The sequence below is a fragment of the Lipophrys pholis genome, assembly GCF_963383615.2.
Source record: "Lipophrys pholis genome assembly, chromosome: 12".
In the NCBI taxonomy this organism is placed as follows: domain Eukaryota; kingdom Metazoa; phylum Chordata; class Actinopteri; order Blenniiformes; family Blenniidae; genus Lipophrys; species Lipophrys pholis.
The window spans coordinates 20,901,554-20,922,385 of NC_137641.1; the positions used below are offsets into that span (position 1 = coordinate 20,901,554).

A 20,832-nucleotide genomic window follows, 5' to 3' on the forward strand; every position below is an offset into this window, starting at 1 on the left:
TTAACAGCTTTTCACCAAAGTGATGAGGTAAATATTTTCTCCATGAAAGATTTCCCTCCATGTTTCCTCTTAGGTTTGACAGACTGCGTGTAAGATAATTATATTTTAAAAATAATAATAATAAAAAAAAAAAACAACAGACAAACTTACATTTCTATCTTAGTTACCTTCTTTTGATTTTTGAATGTACCCTTGAAAGCAAGGTCAAACAAGACGTTTACACTTTGGACGCCTTAGTGGACGGCACAAACCTAATCGTTGTCTCCACAGTGGCAAAAAGCAATATGGTACAGGACAAGCCAGTGTGGTGTGAAAGCGTTGCTGTAGTGAGAGGAAAGTGTTTAAAGTCATTAATCAAAGCAGAAGAGATTATTCATCAACAGTCAAAATTGCAAGAGGCACAGTAAATTATTCTACAAAGGCCAGAAGTTACCCGTGGCCTGGCTTTTCTCATGTGTTGCAATCAACAAGGGCTGTACGTCTGTATATTAACATGCCAGTAAACAATTAACAAAGCTGGCTATTCCTGTGAACTGAATCAGGCTACAGCTCAATAGAAAAACATGACAGAGTATACCTTTAATAACAGTAACTGCATGCCTTACATTTTACATTATTCAATGATAAAAACTTGTAAATGATTATAAAAGAGTTGAACTTACTCATTGCTACTCATATCCTACAAGGCCATAAGTGCAAAGCCAAGGATCTCTGCCATTACATTTTTTGTCACTTGAATCTGTGTTTCCCCCCTACTATCATTTAACACTTCCAAAACCATAAAGCTGTTTATTCACAACATTTTGGTTTCTTTTGACTTAAGAAATATAATTATATGGGTGTGCCATGACCTAGTTAAGACAAAGATGGATTCCAGGCAGAGGAAAAAAGGCTCAAAATGTCACAGGGCATCACATCCAGCACATTCTCTTCCTTCTTCTCAATCCTTTAAAAGGAGAAATCATAGTTTTATCATAGTCCGTGAGAGATGAGGAAATCAAGTGTAAGATCCCTTTTGGAACAAAGGAAACCCATCTAGGCCATTGAGTCCTGTTTAAGGAAAATGGCTGCTGAGAGCGCTCAGCCCCCTCTCTCTGCTCTCTGTTGAAGGACTCGTGAGCCGCTCCTCTAATAGCAGCCGGCTCCTCTGCCGCCGCGCGCTGATTGGCCCGCGGAGTTGCTGCTGTTAACCAGCCAATAACCCGAGCACAGCGAGGGAAAAACACGCACCGGCCAATGTCAACCAAAACCTACACGCACTCCACCGAAACTATTAAAAAGAAGAAGAAAAAAACAACAACTCCAGCACAAATCCGCACACGGTTCAAATAAATTATTTAAAATGTTCCCCCCCGCGTGGCTGTTGGAAGCGTGCGACCTGCGCGCGGAGGGTTTGGCACTACTTTCTCTCCGTGGATTAAGTGACAGAGATAAAGCCAAACAAACCGCCGCATTCCGACAGTTATAAAACGATACAAAGCTCCCAAATTCATCCGCACACCTGCCGATGGTCGATGTTTAAAATCCATACGCGCTGTCAAAAAAAAAAAACAGCTCCTGATTTCCATTCCCTTTTAAATTATTACGACTCCGAAACGTCTCGACTGGCGAGCGACTGCACGCCGACTAATAAACGTCAACAACCGAATCACTTTATTGGCCCTTTTTTTTTTTTTTTCTTTTTTTTTTTAGGAGGCAGTTATTAGAAGATATTGCCCCCTGTGTCTGTCTTGTGTTTGCCAGTTAGGTAAACACGATCGGCAGATTCCACACGAAAAATAACCCAAAGCTGTAAACACAAAAAAAAATAATCTACCGCATCGTAATAAATAATATTGATTAAAATCTGAGGTGGCGATATGTGTTGTCCTGAAATAATCCGAGGGGAGCAAAGCGTCGGAGCAGCGGTGTAAATAGACAGACGTTGGTGGCGAAAGTGCGGCTAGCTTCGGGAGGTGGGCCAGCCTAGCGGTGTATTGTGGGAGAGACAGCAGCTACAGAGCAGAGGCACACAATATGTGCTGGCTCTCGAAAAGGAGGCAGTATTCTTCAAGCTAAATCATGTAATGTAAGCGGCGCAAGGGGAAGCGATTTCGTTTTTTTTTCCTCCACCAATTAAGGGGGGGGGGGGCAACGCGCTCGATCGGACGAACCATGTCCAAGCCCGTGGACAGGAGCAGATTGAACGAAGACCATGGCAGAAAGCTGAGTTCAAGTAAGCTGGTTCTTTTTTTTTTTTTTTTCCTCCTCTTTCTCCAGCCCTCCTAATGCCTGTTTTCCGTAAGTGGGGTATACGCTAGATCCCATTTTCGCTCCCGCTGGGGTTCCCCCCCTTCTCTTTACCACCGAAGTCATGCATCCGTAGCGTGAGGTTGTTTAAAAGTGTCGCGGTGCTGGTGGTGGAGAGGAACCGTGTTCACAGCCCTGGTAAACGTTAGCTCTCTCTCTCTCTCTCTTTCTCTCTCTCTCTCTCTCTCTCTCTCTCTCTCCCTGTCGGTTCAGGTCTGGCGAACGGCATGGACAGTCATCCCGTCTGCGGCTCGGCGGAGAAGCGGAGCCACCACTGGAGAAGTTACAAGTTGATCATCGACCCGGCGCTGAAGAAGGGATCCCACAAGCTGTATCGCTACGATGGCCAGACTTTCAGCATGCCCGTAAGTAGCCGCGAGGCGCCGCGCCGCGGCGGCTTTTACAATAGTAACCGAGGAGCCGACCTCCATGATGGGTCACGATGTGGCCGTGTCCCCCCGTGGACGGCATCCCGAGACACCCGGCTTGTTTTTTTTTTATTATCCTACCATGTGGAGCACTTTTTTTTTTTTTTTTTTTTTTTTTTTTGCAACAAGTTAGTAGTGATATGAAGTTGTGAATGGGATGGATAACAGCAGCATTGTGTGTCCCCCCCCCTCCTTCTTCCTCCTCCTCCTCCTCCCCTCTTCCCCTGCAGGACCCCGGGTTTCCACCGGTGGACATCGTCCGGGACCCGAGGATCGGTCGCCTCTGGACGAAGTACAAAGAGACGGACCTCCCGGTGCCCAAATTCAAGGTATCCTGTCCGACTTGAAGCACATGTTTGTCTCCATGCGGTAGTGGGGTGCTGTCAGAAGCTGCAGACACACCCCCCTCTCACTCATCTTTGGGATTGTTTCAGGATCAAATCTGCTTGTTTACATCTTCGGACTTGCACAATGTGCATCGTCTTCATAGCGACTCACTCCTCTTATCGCTTCTGTCATAAAGTGACACTTCATGTTCTTTTTTTTTTTTTCCACCTCCCGTTTGTCATTATTCTCTCACCAGATCGATGACTGCTACATCGGCCCGGTGCCTCCCAAGGAGGTGACGTTCGCCCGCCTCAACGACAACATCAGGGAGGGATTTCTCACCGACATGTGCAAGAAATTCGGGGAGATCGAGGAGGTGGAGATCCTGTACAATCCGAAGAACAAGAAGCACCTCGGAATAGCCAAAGTTGTTTTCGAGAACGTGAAAGCCGCCAAGGTGGCCGTGCAGTCGCTGCACAACACGTCTGTTATGGGAAACATCATCCACGTGGAGCTGGACCCGAAAGGTAAACAGTGATCCAGTCATCCGAGGTAACGAGCGGCCGCGTTCACTGCGCGATCGGAGACTTTTAGAAACTGAGGAACGTGCTCCTGTGTGAGGTTTATTTATGATTTTTCATTTTTTATTTTTTTTTAAGGATGACAGCTGTCACGTGTGTAAATATACATGCGTTGCCTGGTAACGTCGGTAATTGAATTTCATTGAAAGTGAGCCGGTTCCCACAAGTCCCGCGCTGAGGGCACAACTCCCACTGCGCATAATTTAAGGAAAAAAAACGCAAACAAACAGAGCAATCAGGGTCCTGGCCTCTTTAGACCGTCTCTTTTGAGGAATAAAAACTTAGTTTTACTTTGTACAGAACTCTTCTTGGGTTGTTTTTAAACACCATCTAATGATTTTATTATCAAATAGGACATTAATTTATAAAAAAAAACCAAAAAAACTAGTTGCACTGTTTGAACTTGCATACTCTCTTTAATTATTTCAACTTGTTTTCTTTAAATTAGGTGTTAATGTTTTTTGTTTTTTTTTATTCAAACGCATTTGTGTAGGATGTGCTTTGCATACTTCTGCATGTTTTCATGCTATAATGGCATCTGTTTCTCACATATGTTGCAAAGTGTGTCCTGTGCCAAACGTGGACTTTTCTTGCACAACGTATGTGATTAAACTCAAAGTAAATAATTAATATTTCTGGAAAAAACTGTATAGCGGAAGCGTGAGATAGCCATATTGTCATGGGTTCAGTTACTTTCACTACAATGAAAACAGGTGAGTTTGAAAAGGGAGTCTTCATGCATGTTTGCTGTGCTGCAGGTGAGAATCGCCTGAGGTACTTCCAACTCCTGATGAATGGCAGCTACACTCCACGGACCCTTCCTGTTGGTGGAGACGAGGCCAGAGAACTTTCCCCACGAATGCTGGCAGAAGCTTTACTGGTAAAAAAAATGAAATAAATCTCTATATATATTTCATACTTAAATGAAAAGGTAAACTATATAATGTGCATTATGGTTCTGTGGGTTTATTTCTAATCCTGAAAAAATGTGTCCTCTGTATATACATGTTGGTGTGGCGTGGCACTGATCTGTTTTTTTTATGTCATAAATCACGGCACGAGCTGTTGCAGAGCAAAAGAAGTGATATCAAAACACACTGCGTGTGAAACTGAATTCAATAGCCATCAAAACTTCCACTTTGGTTCTGTAGCGTCAGATTCTCTTTCATTTTGTTCGTAAATGTTTATATGCACTCGTCAGTTTTTAGCTCCAGTCACTTTAGAACAAAATCAGCAAACTATTCGAGGACTGATGAGCTACAGTAGCTTCTGTTGCACTAATCAACAAAGATGCGTTACAAGGAAGCGGCAGTTTAGACGTCTGTCACATCCTGTGTCTGGCCTCTGTTGAATTCATAGTTTGAAGTGTAGCAGAATTAGTTTGAAACTGGACCAGGGCGACTTCAGGGGTTTTGGTTCAGTTGTTGTTTTGTGCAGTGGGGCTCGGATGGCAGCATTCATATTTGTAAACCTGAATCCCAATAGCGGAACAAGCACAGCTGCCAAGTGTGAAGGCACACAAAGTTCCCACCTTTATCATAGTATTTTCAGTAAACTTATTTCAAGGATGGAAGTATTTACTTGTGGCACCTTGATCAATCTCTGATGCGTTTGGTTCTCCCCAGGCCTGCGAGCCCATCCGCAGGTTGTCAGAAAGCAGCATGTCTACTGTGGGAGGGACACTGTCAGCCAGCAGCTCCACAACTCCCCTGACGATGGAGACGGGCTACTCCAGCCTAAGGCAGGACACGCCTCAGTCCCAGGGAACCCCCCACACCCCACGTCAGGGAGGTACCCCCTTCTCTCAAGACTCCAATTACTCCAGTCGGCAGTCCACGCCTGCGTACCAGTCCAACCGCGCCGAGAGCTCTGGCAGTTACAAGTCTCGCAGACACGAGAGTAAGTTTCAGGACGCGTACAACCGCAGACCGGAGAGGCCTCAGTATCGCAGCAACATGTACCGGAGCACACCCTCAGAACAGACTCCTTTCAAACAGCACCAGCTCACCCCACCCGAGCCTCCACCTTCCACTACCTCTTTCACCTACACGGCGCCTCTCCCTGCTACAACCAACTTCAAATCAGCGTTCTCACCTTATCAGGCTCCTTTGCCCCCTGCATTTCCTCCATCCGAACCGGCTTTCCATCTCCCGGCCCAAAGGGAAGGTGAATACCTCCGACCTCCGCAGCCGCCTCTGGCCGCCGCTACTGACTTTATGCCGGTCAAGGAGAGGCCAGAAACGCCTCCAATTCCAGAGCCCCCTCCAGAGCCCATGGCCCATCCGAGCACCCCTCCTCCTCAGACGCCAGAGCACTGCCCCTCGCCCGGCTCCCCCGTGCTCGACCCAGAGCGCAATAGCCTGGATTCCCGCATCGAAATGCTCCTCAAGGAGAAAAGGACAAAACCGCTGCCGTTCCTGGAGGAACGGGACTCGGACACTGAGGTGCGAATGGAGGGAAGTCCCATTTCCTCCTCGTCCTCCCAGCTATCCCCAATCCCCCCTTACACGGGCAACTCTCAGGGCGGCCAGCAGAACTCCCGTCCCTCCAGCACGGGCTTGGAGGACATCAGCCCGACCCCTCTGCCAGACTCGGAAGATGAGGAGCCGATCCCTGGAACTGCTTCTCTGGTCAAGAGAATCAGCTCCCCTGTCCACGACAAGACGAGCAACAGTGACCTCAAAGATGGAGCGTGTGGAGCCCACACTCCACCTGATAAGATGGACACGGTAAGACTTTTACCAAATTTCATTTATTTTATTTTTTTTTAACGAGAATTCTTGCATATTTAGTGGATGAGATGTCTCACTGAGGTGTCAGCTGGTTCCTTAATGAGCTCTCATTAATGATCTTGGGTTAGTTGACAGTGGCGTAGCGCTGATGTTTGTACACAGCTGTGAATGAATGACAACAGGAGAGAGGAAACAGGAAACCAGGTAGTTTCAGTCTCATGTTGTCGTAGTAAACTCTCCCTTTTGTTTCATTCTTTTTGTCCTGCCTTGTCAATGAAATTCCGGTTTCTCTGATAAGTACGCGCAAAGGTACCGCCCGGAGGGCTTCGCCGTGTCGTGTAGGTTCTCTGTGGTCGTGTGGCTTATTTCAGCAATTAGTGAAAATGACAGAAACATTCAGTAATAACAAACTGGATCAAAATATTGAGATTTGTGCCAGAATATGCCTGACATGAGCCCTTGCAAATACCTTCACATTCATATGCTCACTTCTTTTCTGTTTTTTTTTTTTTTTTTTGTCACATGACCACCACCTGGTCTGTTGTTTCTTCACAGTGCACTCTGACTCCCCAACAACACATCAGCTCTCACGTTTTCCCTCAAAAAAGCAAACACTTTTGTTTCCTCTTTCTAACACTTGCTGCGCTCGCTCGCAGGGAAACGGTTTGGCTGTTGGCCCCATTCAACGGCACACTTCCTGGGTTTTGCTGGGGCCGACTGTCAGGATTGGCTGCGGTGTCTGTTCTCACATTTCAAGTTATCACAAAGCAAACAGAGCGAACAGGTCATTTGGGTAACGAGGGCAGTCCTGCGCTGCGTTTACTCTGCCTTCTTTGTGTCATTCCCGCAACAGTTTCAACTGAGACTCTTCTGTAATACTGAACATTTGAAGAGCATGTGCTCCTCAAATGTGTTATCGGGAACCTTTAGGGCTTGTAGGGATAGACGTCTAAGCAAATGGTTCTGTTTGAAGGAGTGCTGGACCAAGGCCCATGTCAGCTGTGTTTGACTGTGCTAATGGGTGTACCAAACTTTGAACTCGGATCACGTCCAGAATGACTTGTTGCTTTTTTTTCTTTCTTTTTTTTTTTAAGATTTCATCACTCCGCAGTAAGATTTTGTATCCTGACTGAAATGTGGTAATGGCACGCAGGACTGTTAACTTGTCTATTTTAAATTGCTTGTTAACGGGAATTCTCTTCTTTTTTTGTTTCCTCTCCTGTCAACATAAGTCACTGCAACAATACGTGAAAAACATTTTCTATCACTTTGGCTAATGCTGACAGAATTAAAATGACGAAAACAAGACAAAAGTGGGTGAAACATGTCAGTAATGTCTACGAAAGGGAGAATTGGTACGTTCTAGTTGTGGCAGTGACGAGGCTGAAAGTGACCATGCTGACAGGAACTATAGACACGATTCAGATCTGTTTGAAGTTGTCAGTCAAGAATAAACATGGACAGAGTTGTCATTTAAAAGAATAAAAAAAACTTCAGTTCACGCAATACTTTTCATAAATAGGTATTTTTTAATGAATTGGTACTTCTATTTTTTCCTTTTCTCACACCGATAGACGGGCTGCAATTTGTCTACATATCCTCGTTACTACAGGGGTGGACAAAATTAAAACTCTTCTAAGTCTCTACAAACAATGCACCTGAAACATTAAATGGTTTCGCATTTAATTTGTTGACATTACATGTATCGGATCAATCTATATACGTCTGCTGTCGTGAAGAATGTTTCGCGCTTTCTATTTTTCCCTTAATAAAAAAAGTCTGTCACTGTTGAACTATTTCATTGAGGAAGTTCTAGCAGGGTTCCCTGTATTTTTCTGTTCAACTCTTCAAAAGTTTTACGTTTTTTTTTAAAGGATCACAACTGACAGGTAACAGCTCTCAAAAATCAGTGCTTTGTTGCCATGAACAAACTCAGACATGGCAGAAGTAACTCTAAAGATCTTTAGACAAGCAGCAGCTCACTGTCTGTTCTTTCATGGTAAGGCTAAAAGAGGAGATCTAACAACAAGTCTCACTCCAGGTCTCTCAGCTTTTCTTTTTTTCCCTTACCTCGTGGATACCTCATGGACACCATTTACGTGTGGTCCTGACTGTATTTTTCCTTTTTCGCACAGAGTCATCAGTCATCAGGGGAGGACATGGAAATCTCCGAAGACGAGATGCCCGGGACTCCGATCACCAGCGGCGAATGTGGCAAAGGCATTGTCATGAACTCGGCGGTGTCGCCGATCCAGACCATGTCCATCCATCCCTCGGGCTACCACCCCCTGCAACACCAAGCTGGCTTTGCGATCCAACACCACCACCTGGCCCCTCACTCTGCCGTCCCAGGACACCCCGCTCACCTGGCCGGACATCCCGGTGTGCCTCATCATATGCTGTCACACATCGGTCCCTACGCCCAGAGCATGATGCCGCTGGTGCAGATGGAGCTGATGAACTGCTTGAGGTGGGAACAGTGGAGCACGGTCCCCATGTCCTTCCAGATGCAGCAGCAGATGTTGAGCCGCATGGCTCAGACCAGAGGCCCCTATCCTTATCCGCATTTCATGGACGGTGCAACGGGACCTTTTGTCGGACCCTACGCACCGCTATCTATGGGTGCTACTCCCACGAACAGTACAGGAACTCCTGGACAGCAATGGCAGAATCCTAGTTTACCAAAGTTCAACCCCACTGTTCCTCCTCCTGGATATGAGACTAAAAAGGAGGATCCTCATAAGGCCACGGTCGAGGGAGTGCTGCTGGTCATTGTCAAAGAGCTGAAGGCCATCATGAAGAGAGACCTTAACCGAAAAATGGTGGAAGTGGTGGCTTTTAGGGCCTTCGATGACTGGTGGGACAAGAAGGAACGGTCTGCGAAAGTAAGTTTAAATCCTTAAATCATTATGATTGATGGAAGATAAAGAGAACCTCAGTCCCCACACGTAGAGAGTAAAAGGAAATGTGTGCTGGTTCTGAGGTTTTTATTTATAAGGTGAAAAATGTTTTTATACTTTATATGTGAATATTAATGCCAGTAAATTGCAACAGTATTAGTGCGCTCATCATAAACATCACCTCTCAGAGGAAACCCCCCCCCCCCACTTTTTTTTTTTTTTTTTAGATTACTAAGAAATAATTGAAAGACCTCCTTTATGCATCTGCAGCTGATTTGCCTCGGCAGTCCAGCATGCTTTCATAGAAATTAATAGCAGATATAATTTGGACGAGCAACCTAATTGACTCCTCTGATGTGACTCTCATCTTGTTGTGGCTATAAATGCAAATCAAACTGGACACTAGACATTTAATTCTGTAAAGTAAACTCTTTTGCTTATCAAGTAAAAATTCTGTCAAGAAAACAAAAATGCATGTACAAAAAGGTCTATTGTTTTCTGTAATGCTTCAAAAATATCATGGCTACTTTAAATGTGAGATGCAAAAATGAAATGGAAGCATTTCAACTGAATTTGACCTGTTACCTTTAATCAAATAATAGCAATAATAATAATACCAAAAATAGAATTTGGATGATCAATATGCTATTTTCAAGCCGATATTTGCTGATTATTTTGCTATCGTGTACCTCAGAAGCCATCTAAAAATCAATGTCACGGGACACATTTGATGCAGTAAATAACGGACTTTCAAATTGTCCCAGGCGTCTTTGACACCTGTGAAGGGCGCCGAGGGAAAGGAAGAAGAAAGACCTAAGCCCAAAGAGACGATGGGTTCAAGTCTACTGGAGAACTGGAACAAGGGTGAAGGGCTCGGATATGAAGGAATGGGCCTGGGCATTAGTTTGCGAGGCGCCATCCGCTTACCCTCCTTCAAGGTGAGATTTTCATTAAACACAGATTAGGGTCGGTGGAGTCTGGGCCGTGTGCGTCGAGTTGTTGGTGTCAAACAGCTGCATGTTGTCCTTAGGTGAAGAGGAAGGACCCCCCTGAAGCCGCCGCAGCTTGTGACAACAAACGCGCCCGACCTTCCACTCCAGTAGACGACGAGCTGGAGGATGAAGGTAACCCCAGATTATAAGGAATTAAGAGCGAATACTCTGCTCAAGGCAGGTTTTTGTGAAGCAAATTTTTCTGTGATGAATATTCCTCAGACCGGGAACGAGACCCAGCCGAGCTCCCCGCAGACGACTCCAAAATGGACAGCGACGGCACGGCAGCGAAGCGACGACATTCCAGACCGCTTGAGCTCGACAGCGAGGGGGAGGAGGAGGTGGACACATCGGGGAAGGAGGAAGAGTCGCTGTCCGACAGGGAGGAGGAGCCTGGTGTGTTGCAGGCAGCAGACAGGTTGTCATCAGGAAAGGTGAGCTGTCCCAAAAAAAACACAACAAATCACCTGTGTGGTAAATTGCAGGCTTGATTTAACCGCTCCACCACTTTCAACTGGGGGCGCAGGTTTATGATGCATCTGATCATTTCTTAGGGAAGTGGTGATGAAGATAGTGACGGTGAAGAGGAGGGAAGTTCATCCAGTGACAGCACTTCCTCAGATTCATCTGATGATGGTATTTATGAATATGTTGACGGGTTCACTTTTGTTTGTTGTTGGTCATAAAGCGAGCAACCGGTGATCGAGCCTCCCTTTGCCTCGTCGTCTCTTTCAGAAGCTGAAAGTTCGGCATCCTACAAGGCCAGCTCCGACTCCTCGGCAGCGAGCTCCGACTCCTCCGAATACGAGTCGAGCTCGGATGAGGACGACAGGGAAGAAAAAGTGGTGGCGACAGCCGAGGATGGCGAGGGTGAAGCCAAAGCACGGACCTCCTCTTCCTCTTCGTCCTCCTCATCTTCATCTTCTGGTGAGGAAGAGGCAGAGGAAGAGTCCAAACCACCGAGCCCTCCTGCTCTGCCCGTGTCGGAGGTGAAGGAGGAGCAGAAGGTCCGGGAGCTGCCGAGCAGCAAGGTCAAACAGAGGCCTCCCAGTCCTGTGGAGGAAGTGGTGGAGGACGTGAAGCCGCCGTCATCCAAGGAAGCTGCAGGTCAGCCTCGCGTTCTGTCGTCTGTTCGGAAATGTTGGCAACAAAAAGTGGCTCACAGTTTTGTAGTGGTGATGTGTGATTTTAAAACTCTTTTATTGCCTTTTAGTGAAAGAGCGAGACGTCGTCGTGGACGTTAGCGTTCCTGTCGTGAAGTCAGAACCTCCGGAGCACGTAGCAAACCTTGGGCCGCCCACTCCCACTGGTGCCCTGCATCACAATGACCAGGTGTCCAAAGCCAAAGGTAAAGCAGAGCCTGAAGACGTACCCTGCACCCCCGGCCGCTTAGCTCCGTCCCACTTAGATCCTAACGCATCCGCCCCTAAACCCGCCTCCTCATCCTTAATGCACATCCCTCTCCCGCCTCACCCGGCAGCAGAAGGTCGTTCCCTCCTCCATCCTCCTCCCGGTCCCTTGCCTGACTTCCCTCAGCGGGCCAGGCTTCCCACAGATGAGGATATCCCCCGCACGCCGGGAAGGGACCTCATGGAGCGTGCACGGAGTCTGGGCAAGTCCCAGAGCACCGACACAGTGCCCAACACGCCTGGCAGCGATGCCCCGCTGACTGGCAGCAGTCTGCTGCTTAGCTCCCCGCACATCCCCGGTAGTCCCTTCTCCTACCCCTCACAGTCCCCCGTCCTCAGCGCCGGAGTTCCTCGTACACCAGGAAGAGACTTAACATTCACCCCCGTCTTCCCCGACCCCTCAGCACTCACACTTAACAGAAAAGTTTCGTCTGAAAGTCTTGACGATAGACCAGTGTTTAAGGAGCCTAATCAGATGCTGTCTACTGGCACAGAGCCGCCAGCCAGTTTCCCTGAAGATGTACCGGCTGGTCTCTCTCTAGAAGTCCCGGTGCCATCCGATGCATCGCCATCGAAGAAGAAAGCCGGACGGCCCAAAGGCAAAAAGACCCCAGCTCTGTCTGCAGCCGACGAAGCTTCTGAGCTCTCGTCCGATTCCACCGCTCAGCATCAAGAAGCACATTTCGGCGATCTATCCATACAAGTGACGTCCGCTAAGTCTCCGAAAGACCCGAGCCTGGACTTCCGGGAAAAAGAGGCGGAGCCTCAGACGGTGCTGCCCTCTGAAGATGGTTTACTGTCCTACGACGACGAGATGCCCGTGGCCAAACCCACCCGGAGGGCACGGCGATGTTGGGAGGAGCTGCTGCTGGGCGGCCTGTCGCCCGTCACCACGCCGCCCCGGGCGTACTTCAGCCCTCGCTCCGACTTTGAGGAGATGACCATTCTGTACGACATCTGGAATGAAGGCATAGATGAGGAGGACATACGGCTTCTGCAGATCAAATATGACAAGATGCTGCAGCAGGATAACGGCAACGACTGGCTCAACGACACGCTCTGGGTCAACCATCCTCATATCCTTTACACTGAGTGTTCGGTTTATTTTTACAAAGTTGCATTGATTAATCGGCTGCATGATGGTGTGGTGGTTTGCGCGGTCATGGGTTGGGCTTTGGAGCCTGTCTGTGTGGAGTTTGCATGTTCCCTTTTCTGTGTGTGCAGATTTACTCCTGTTATTCCTGTTTCCTCCCAAAGACTTGAAATATACATTTAAAACTGACTGGTGACTCTAAATTACCCGAGTGTGTGAATATGAGTCTCTGTGGATGGATGGATGGAACTGCATAACAAATAGCTGCTCCCTCTGCTGGTGTAACCGTGGAACTGTTTTGGTGGCTTGGTATCAGTTGAGCTGTTGGAACTATATTTTTTGCCTAATAATACTGTTTGTTTACGAATTCTTTTATCCACTACAGTCACTTTAATCAGAGTAGTAGTGACACGATAGGCCGCACATCAACAGCACATCAGCAAATAATTAAAAACTGCAAGATTCGAGACACATGAGAGTAAATATCTGCAATAATGTTTGTATTTTATTGCGTGGATTTTTGGGCAAATCAGTTAAAAGGAAATAGTAAATAAATGACCAACTTTATTTTTGATTGAATAGAATTTAAACTAAGACTTATATTCACAACAACACTAACGTCCTAATGTCACTAATGTCCAGTGTATCGTATTGAGACAAAGCATCTGGATAACCTGTGGTCCTAGTGGATTTTCCGTTTATGCCTTGACTCCCTTGCACCTACCAACATCCCTGGAGTGAAGAAAAAGAGGCGAGACGACGGCATGAGGGATCACATGACCGGCTGCGCGCGAAGTGAAGGTTACTACAAGATCGACAAGAAGGACAAGCTCAAGTATCTGCAGAGCAACCGGGTGCAGTCGGAGGAGCCGCCCATCGACACACAGGTGCTTCCCTCGGCTCACTAGATGATTTGTATGGACATTTGCATGGAGCAATGAGTTGACCTGTGGCTGCTGTGTGTTGACACGTTTAACGCTCCATCTTCTCCATAGGGCATGAGCATTCCTGCGCAGGTTCAAGTTTCCACCAGGGCGGGCTCAGAGCGCCGGTCGGAGCAGAGGCGTCTGCTGTCCTCTTTCGCCTGCGACAGTGACCTGCTGAAGTTCAACCAGCTGAAGGTAAACAAGACAAAAGTAAACAAGAATGCAATGTTGACCAACACTCCTATGAGGCATTGCCGCGGTTTGCCATTAATGTGTTTCTCTGAAAATGACTTTGGGTAATAGTGAAATATACCTGTTGACAGTAAATCACAGTTAAGTAAATTATAGTAAATGTGCAGAATTTGGATTGTCTAATCAGACACAATATGTACAATACACACAATTTTAAAGTGCGTCTGAAAATATGTTATTAACAATAGTTTTGTCTGTTTCTTAACTTATAAGTAAAAGGTTTTAAGCATTTATTTAAGGAACTTCAATTGTGAAAGTATTAATGAAGCTTGTGAAAGTAAAATGAAGAAAATATAATGGCTGATGAGGTCAAATTGTGGGCAGAAATAGTTGTATGCCACTTTTTGCCAAAACAACTGAGGAAATACTCTTGTTTCCAAATATAAGGGTCTAATGATAAGGTATTAACTCATGTTGGTTTCTAATCAAATCAAATTATTGTTTGCTGTTTTATATTTTTGCTGATTTACACTCGGTGTAAACAACAAGACCATTTTCTATTTCAGAATATATTCTGAATGTGTTATTTATTGTAATTTATCCTGACGTTTGAAAGGTTTTAATTGTACTGACAGCAACAGTTTAGTTGTTTTTTTTTCTTTGGACTTATGTTTGATCTCAGGTGTGAACATCGATCCTTATAGATTGGATGAACTTTTTGTGACGCTCGGTGCCACTTTTGACTCTTTTCAGTTCCGTAAGAAGAAGATCAGGTTCTGCAAATCGCACATCCACGACTGGGGCCTGTTCGCGATGGAGCCCATCGCTGCTGATGAAATGGTCATTGAGTACGTGGGGCAGAACATCAGACAGGTGAGGTTCCAGCTGTCCACTTCCTCGCGCCGTTCAAAAACCCTTTTTTTTTTTTTACTAACGAATCACAATCCGCCCCGCCAGGTGATCGCGGACATGCGGGAGAAGCGCTACGAAGAGGAAGGGATCGGCAGCAGCTACATGTTCCGCGTCGACCACGACACCATCATAGATGCAACGAAGTGCGGCAACTTTGCCCGCTTCATCAACCACAGCTGCAATGTAGGAGAGCGTCCGCAGAGTGTTTCCGTCTCGCGGGAGGCGAAAACACGTCCTCACCTCTTGTTCCTTGTGCTTCTCTGCAGCCGAACTGTTATGCGAAGGTCATCACAGTGGAGTCGCAGAAGAAGATCGTCATCTACTCCAGGCAGCCAATCACAGTCAACGAGGAGATCACGTACGACTACAAGTTCCCCATCGAGGACGAGAAGATCCCCTGTCTGTGTGGGGCGGAGAACTGCCGGGGGACGCTGAACTAACGTCCACGCGGGGCCAGAAGACTCTCCCACAGGGTGTGTGAGCTCTGCCCTCTGACTTCAGTTCTCCTCAGACGAGGAGGAACCGAAGGAGGAAGGTTTCCCGGCTGGAGGAGGAGAAATCATCTGCAACGAGTTCAGCTACCTGTATGGCTCCGGTCATACATCTAACTCTAGATTGTTTACGATTTATGGTGCTCTAAAAAAAAAAAAAAAAGAAAAGAAAAACACATAGGGTTTTTTTTTTTTTTTCTTCTTCGTTTTGTTTTTTTAATGTGTGAAACGCTAAGTGCAGCATTTTCCCCTCCGTCTCTCAGTATTTCAACGCGGTTCCGTCCGAGTGAAAAGTTTTTAAAACAAATTTTTCCCTTGGCTCAACTATCACATAAGCTTTACCCTCACGTGGAACAGAAACAATCCGACACAGTTTGAAGACGCACAAGCCCGTCATGTCTCCAGAGCGTCTGTGATGGAAGACGTGGTCGGACCCCCAGCGGGCGGCTGCTGTTTTCCATCCAGCCGCGGGTGGGAGGACAGCGGAGGTGGACAGAAACCTTCGCACTACTACCTCCTCTGCACCAGTTCTCTCGGAGGGAAGGGGGTATGAGACTAGTTAAAGAAGAGAAAAAAAAAAAAGTGAGGCAACACAAACGGTTGATTGCTTCCACAAAATTTGGAATATCATCCTACTTTATGTGCTTCAACACGCCAACAACAGATGCTGCTGCTTCCTATTGGTTTATGCAAAAAAAAAAAAAAAAAAAAGATCACGTGCAACATTTGTACTAGTGATATTCCAGTGTTTTCCAATTTGGTTGAGCTCGTTTTCCCTCTTGCTTGTTTCCCTTGTTTGTTTGTGTGTGAGCAAATGTGCATCAGGCCACCAATGAGAGTATTTGTCGTCATTTCTTGAACATATGTGAGAATGTGAGTGTGCTGCCCCCTGCAGGCTGCTTAATGCCAACCCAATCATTTCGAGAGGAGGAAAAGTGGAATCAACGGTCACCCATTTGTTACTTCAAATACAAGTTTCATCTCTGCTTTCATCCCCAGAGTAAATCCTGACTTCACAATTATGAGTGCCATATAATGTTGATTGAGAGACGTATTAACCCACGCGGGACAAAATACTGCCGATTTGGTGATGATTATGGTGACGCTTTGGTTTCTTTTCTCCTTTTTTCTTTTTAACCTTTGTGGTGAATGTCTTGTTTGCATGCTCACGCATTTCCCTTCAACTTCAGCTTTTCGTCTCATGTTGCCAGTGTTCAATGTTTATCATGAGGCAAACAAGTTCACACAACCGGCAGATCTCCTCCCGAGTTCAAGAGGGCTGCTCTTTCCTTTAGTAACACACAGAAAAATGTTGTGAATGCACTTGAGGCTTGCACTTCTACTTTATGCCCTTTCTTAGCCACTCCCTCCCTCCACGACCAAGTCAGTCATTGCTTTTCATTCAGCTGGATTGATAAAGAAGATTGCTTTGTTTTCCCACCGGTGATGTTCATATTGTATATGATTACTTGTATAGAAGATCCGAAGCTTTTTTAAAAATCTTCACTAGGGTAACACTTTTAAGATGCATCTTTTTTTTTTTCTTTTTTTTTTTTCTTTTTCTTTTTTAAACAAGACTGAGTATTTAAAAATATTTTCAGGGATCTGTAAAAGAAATCTGATGGTTTAAAAAGTTGCTTATTTAATGAAAAGAAAAAGGTCCACTGTGTACAGAAAAAGCCTCTACTTCCCTATCAAAAGATTGTTTCTTGTAGAAACGTCTTCATTTTTCTGCTCATTTGCTTTGTAATCCTAAAATGTGTAAATAGTGCAACTGTGAATACTATATAAATATATATATAAATATATTTTTGTTCCCTGGGGTTTGCTACACGAACACAGCTCAGACGCTTGTGTATCATAAAGAGGAGGGCGGTGAGCTGGTAGCAGGAAATTCAGCTTGTGTCAAGCTTTTTTTTTTCATTTTGTTTTTTTTTTATTTTCTGTTGTAAATTCTATGAAAAGTTGTTTGCGGTGTTGAGAGGAAAAAAAAAAAAAAAGGTGCAGAATCGGCACGAGAAGAGAACTGAAGTATCGGGCCTGCTCCTCGTGTCTATTTATTATATGACAAATGTATGAAAAAGGAAAAATTGAAATAAAGCAATTTTGCATAAATACATGAGGTTTTGTTTTTTTTTATGAGGCATGGACAGACTGAAGGTCATATAAACCAATTATAATTACACTGAAATAGTTATTGCTTTTTAAAAATATTGAGTTAAACATAATAAAAGAATGCAGTTCTTTTCATTACAATAGTCATAATACTCTTATCTCTGCTGCGATCTGGTATTAATTAATTTTCACTGATATCAAAGGAGCCCATCAATTCTTAAATGGTAAAAAAAAAAAAGTTCCATTCATGTTCTCCATTATTGTTTAATTGGGCTGGTTGTATAACATTCTGGATCTCAGATGAGGGGCAAGTAGTAAGTTAGAAATTAATCCCATTTATTTTCAATGGAATGCAGCTGGAGTACTGTTAATTTCTCAAAATGTCCTAATTTTCAACTAGATTGCATCACATGATCAGATGCAGCAGATTAAGTCTAATAATCAAAAAGTCCTTCCAGGCCATGGATTTATCTTCACCTGCTTTCATTCGTGCTGCTCCGCTCATCTTCTGCTGAGTCGGACGCCCGTTTAGCCACTCAGCCACTGAAGGTAGCTTTCCAAACCACCAGTGTTCTTCATTTGTACTGAATGTGATGTTCTTCTGTGTTCACCCCCAACGTGAGCAGATTTGATCACGGCAATTTGTTGCTCAAAAGCAAACAGAAGCTCTTCTTCTTCGAGCCCCCGGAGGCAAAGCTTCAGCAGCAGGGGTTCGTGGTCACGTCAGTGTGCCGCTGCCTCTGTAGGATTTTACCATGTCAGATATTCAAAACGTGTCTTCAGGAAGTGAAGTCACAGGTTCAGGACTTTAAATGAAGTCCATCCATCATCTGCTCCTCGTCGGTGAAATCAGCTGCTGTGGCGGTGAAACTCTGCAGCTTGACGTCACCTTCACCCAACTCTGGACTCACATTCACAACGTCCCCGGAGAAAGAAAAGGCTCACAGTGTGAACCCTGTGTGTGTGTGTGTGTGTGTGTGTGTGTGTGTGTGTGTGTGTGTGTGTGTGTGTGTGTGTGTGTGTGTGTGTGTGTGTGTGTGTGTGTGTGTGTGTGTGTGTGTGTGTGTGTGTGTGTGTGTGTGTGTGTGTGTGTGTGTGTGTGTGTCACTGGCCCGAGGCCGTGACAGGAGGAGGATGGTGTGAGCACCAGCAGAGAGGCTGGGCTGGGAGAGCGAGCTCAGACAGCATGGGGGCCCAATTCACCCTCGCCTCCATCTGCCTAATGACATCAAAACATAGAAGAAGAAGAGCACACGCCTCCCTGCCAAGCAACCTCATTGGTCCGACATTATCTCTCAAACTGCGCGGTCTTGTTTTCTTTCCCAACTTCTTTCATAACAAACCTGCTTCATGGGTTTTCTATCAAATCATTTAGGTCATATTTGATTTTTCCGGCCCTCTGGGAGAGCTCACAGTCACATATGTTGTTGTACACATTGATCACCAGCTGTAAAGCTGATATTGTAGCCGTATAAACAGAAGGATTGGTGTTTTTACTCACCGTGTTGGCAGCTGTATAAGGCTGCTGTGTCGCGTCATTTTCCTATTTAATGTTGACCACTCTGCAAGTCCTTTACACCTTGTCAAGCCATAAATCATATGGAATAAATCAACCATGGTTAAAAACTGCAAAAAATAACACAAAACACTTTTTTATTGTTAGAATACAGAAGATATTAGAAGAGATTCAATGACAAGAGAAGTTCAAATGTAAAATTCAGTACATCTCTTTCTCTTTTTTTTTTACATAGTTGAAGCCATCCTTGACATGCAAATGTACACATTAAAATGCAGAAAGAAGCACAATATAGCATTTCCATGTGAGGTGGAGATGAGTCGGCTCATTAGGGAACCATTTCCATAGCTTCTTTAATGCATTTCTTTTAACGGGCTGTGTGTTTCGCGATGATTTCCACAACAGAGATTTGGATTTGTAGCCGTTTGGAAAGCAGGTGTTACTGGTGAAGTCAGTCATTAAGCTGTGTAAGCAGTATGGTGAATAATTAATTTTATGATTGGATGGTAAATAAGAAGAGAAGAAAAGATTTACATTTTTGGACGGGATCACTAAAAGCATTGCAAAGTGTATTGTGGAATATGTATTACTATTTAATATCCTGGATAGGACTACAGGGCTTTGCCAGCATGGTCACATGTGTTTGACAATCAGATTATAAGTAATGTCAATAAACAGAAATATCCTATTATATATGTTTCCGCTACTGGTAATGTTAAAAAAAAAACAACAAACAAACAAAACCAAGCTATTTGAATTATAAGGATCTGATCGTCAGCTGCTGGGCTCTGAGCACATCCGCCGTCTTAAACCACAACTTCCATATGCAGTCTGGTTATAAGCATTTATTGGTTCATTAATTATTTTCGTCATGTGAAAGAGTCTTTTTAAAGTAGCTACTTACCGGAGCTTGGTTCATTCAACTGATTTTCCAAACAGGAAAATGTCATATTCTGTGAAATAATTGTCAGAAAGGCTTCCAGTCTTAATCATTCAATAGTTTTGAATTGGATCGTATCACATGATCTATTTGGGTGAACAATTCCCAAGTTCCCCCTCAGGACATTTGTTTCAGTGATTAAATAGAAATCAATCACGATGAGCGACATTCATGACAAAATTGAAATATTTGATTTCTGCTGCGTTTGCTATAAAAAAATAAATAAGTCCACTATAGTTTAAATCTCTGTTTAGTCATCAAATGACATGCAGCCTCCTGTGGTCCAGCACATTCATTTGATGCACATATACAATGTGGAATAACAGCAAACGGTCAAGCCCGATGCGACCTGGGACACGTCCACATTTACAATTTCAGTTTTCTATACATGATATTTGGTCGACACGCAACAACCCAAAACTTCGGAGCCACACTGTGAGCCACCGTTGGACCGCATGAAGCCAGGATCTGCATGTGTTCAGGGTAATATATCAGCCATTTTGACTGGATGACAAAGTCTGCTTCCAAGTATTTAAGGACTTTTTCTTAAACACAATAGGGACTAATAAAGAATATTTTTGTTATAATAAAAGATTGTAATCACTCTGTTCTTCTTGAAGCACCAACATCAGACCATTTTTTTGAATTCCATGATGCCTTATTTATGAACAAAGTCTACACATGCGCTTTAGCTGCACTTTGTTAGGTCACTAACATACGACTAACTAATATACTAATTATACCCACTGAACATAAAACATGGTGGTAAGCACAGATTCACAGCTGCTCTTGAAATCACATTAAAGTGTTAGCAATGCACCAATGGAGTTAAATAATCCATTAAAAATAACATATACAGTACATTTCTTCACAGTATGATTATTTTTTATGTATATTCCACTGAAATATTTAATCTTCAGTAAATCCCAGTATGCCAGAATCCTCTGAAATAAAAATGCTGTTTCTGGAGTAAAATGAACTTTAAAATG

General features: G+C 44.7%; 1 protein-coding gene across 2 annotated transcripts; it reads left to right on the plus strand.

Moving 5' to 3' along the window:
• The first annotated feature begins 1,980 nt into the window (after positions 1-1,980).
• On the plus strand, positions 1,981-15,963 carry setd1ba (SET domain containing 1B, histone lysine methyltransferase a). 2 transcript variants are annotated; one of them, XM_080476773.1, is made up of 19 exons: positions 1,981-2,215; positions 2,503-2,654; positions 2,948-3,046; positions 3,301-3,571; positions 4,384-4,505; positions 5,251-6,354; positions 8,493-9,242; positions 10,022-10,195; positions 10,288-10,381; positions 10,472-10,683; positions 10,804-10,885; positions 10,985-11,356; positions 11,463-11,597; positions 12,153-12,734; positions 13,472-13,638; positions 13,747-13,872; positions 14,623-14,742; positions 14,827-14,964; positions 15,048-15,963. In XM_080476773.1, exons 1-19 carry the CDS (start codon positions 2,155-2,157, stop codon positions 15,219-15,221), a joined length of 4,935 nt encoding a protein of 1,644 aa, XP_080332899.1. In that variant the 5' UTR covers positions 1,981-2,154; the 3' UTR covers positions 15,222-15,963. The 2 variants fall into 2 exon arrangements, with proteins under 2 accessions (XP_080332899.1, XP_080332898.1); XM_080476772.1 differs by having other exon boundaries at positions 11,463-12,734.
• Positions 15,964-20,832: the final 4,869 nt, after the last annotated feature.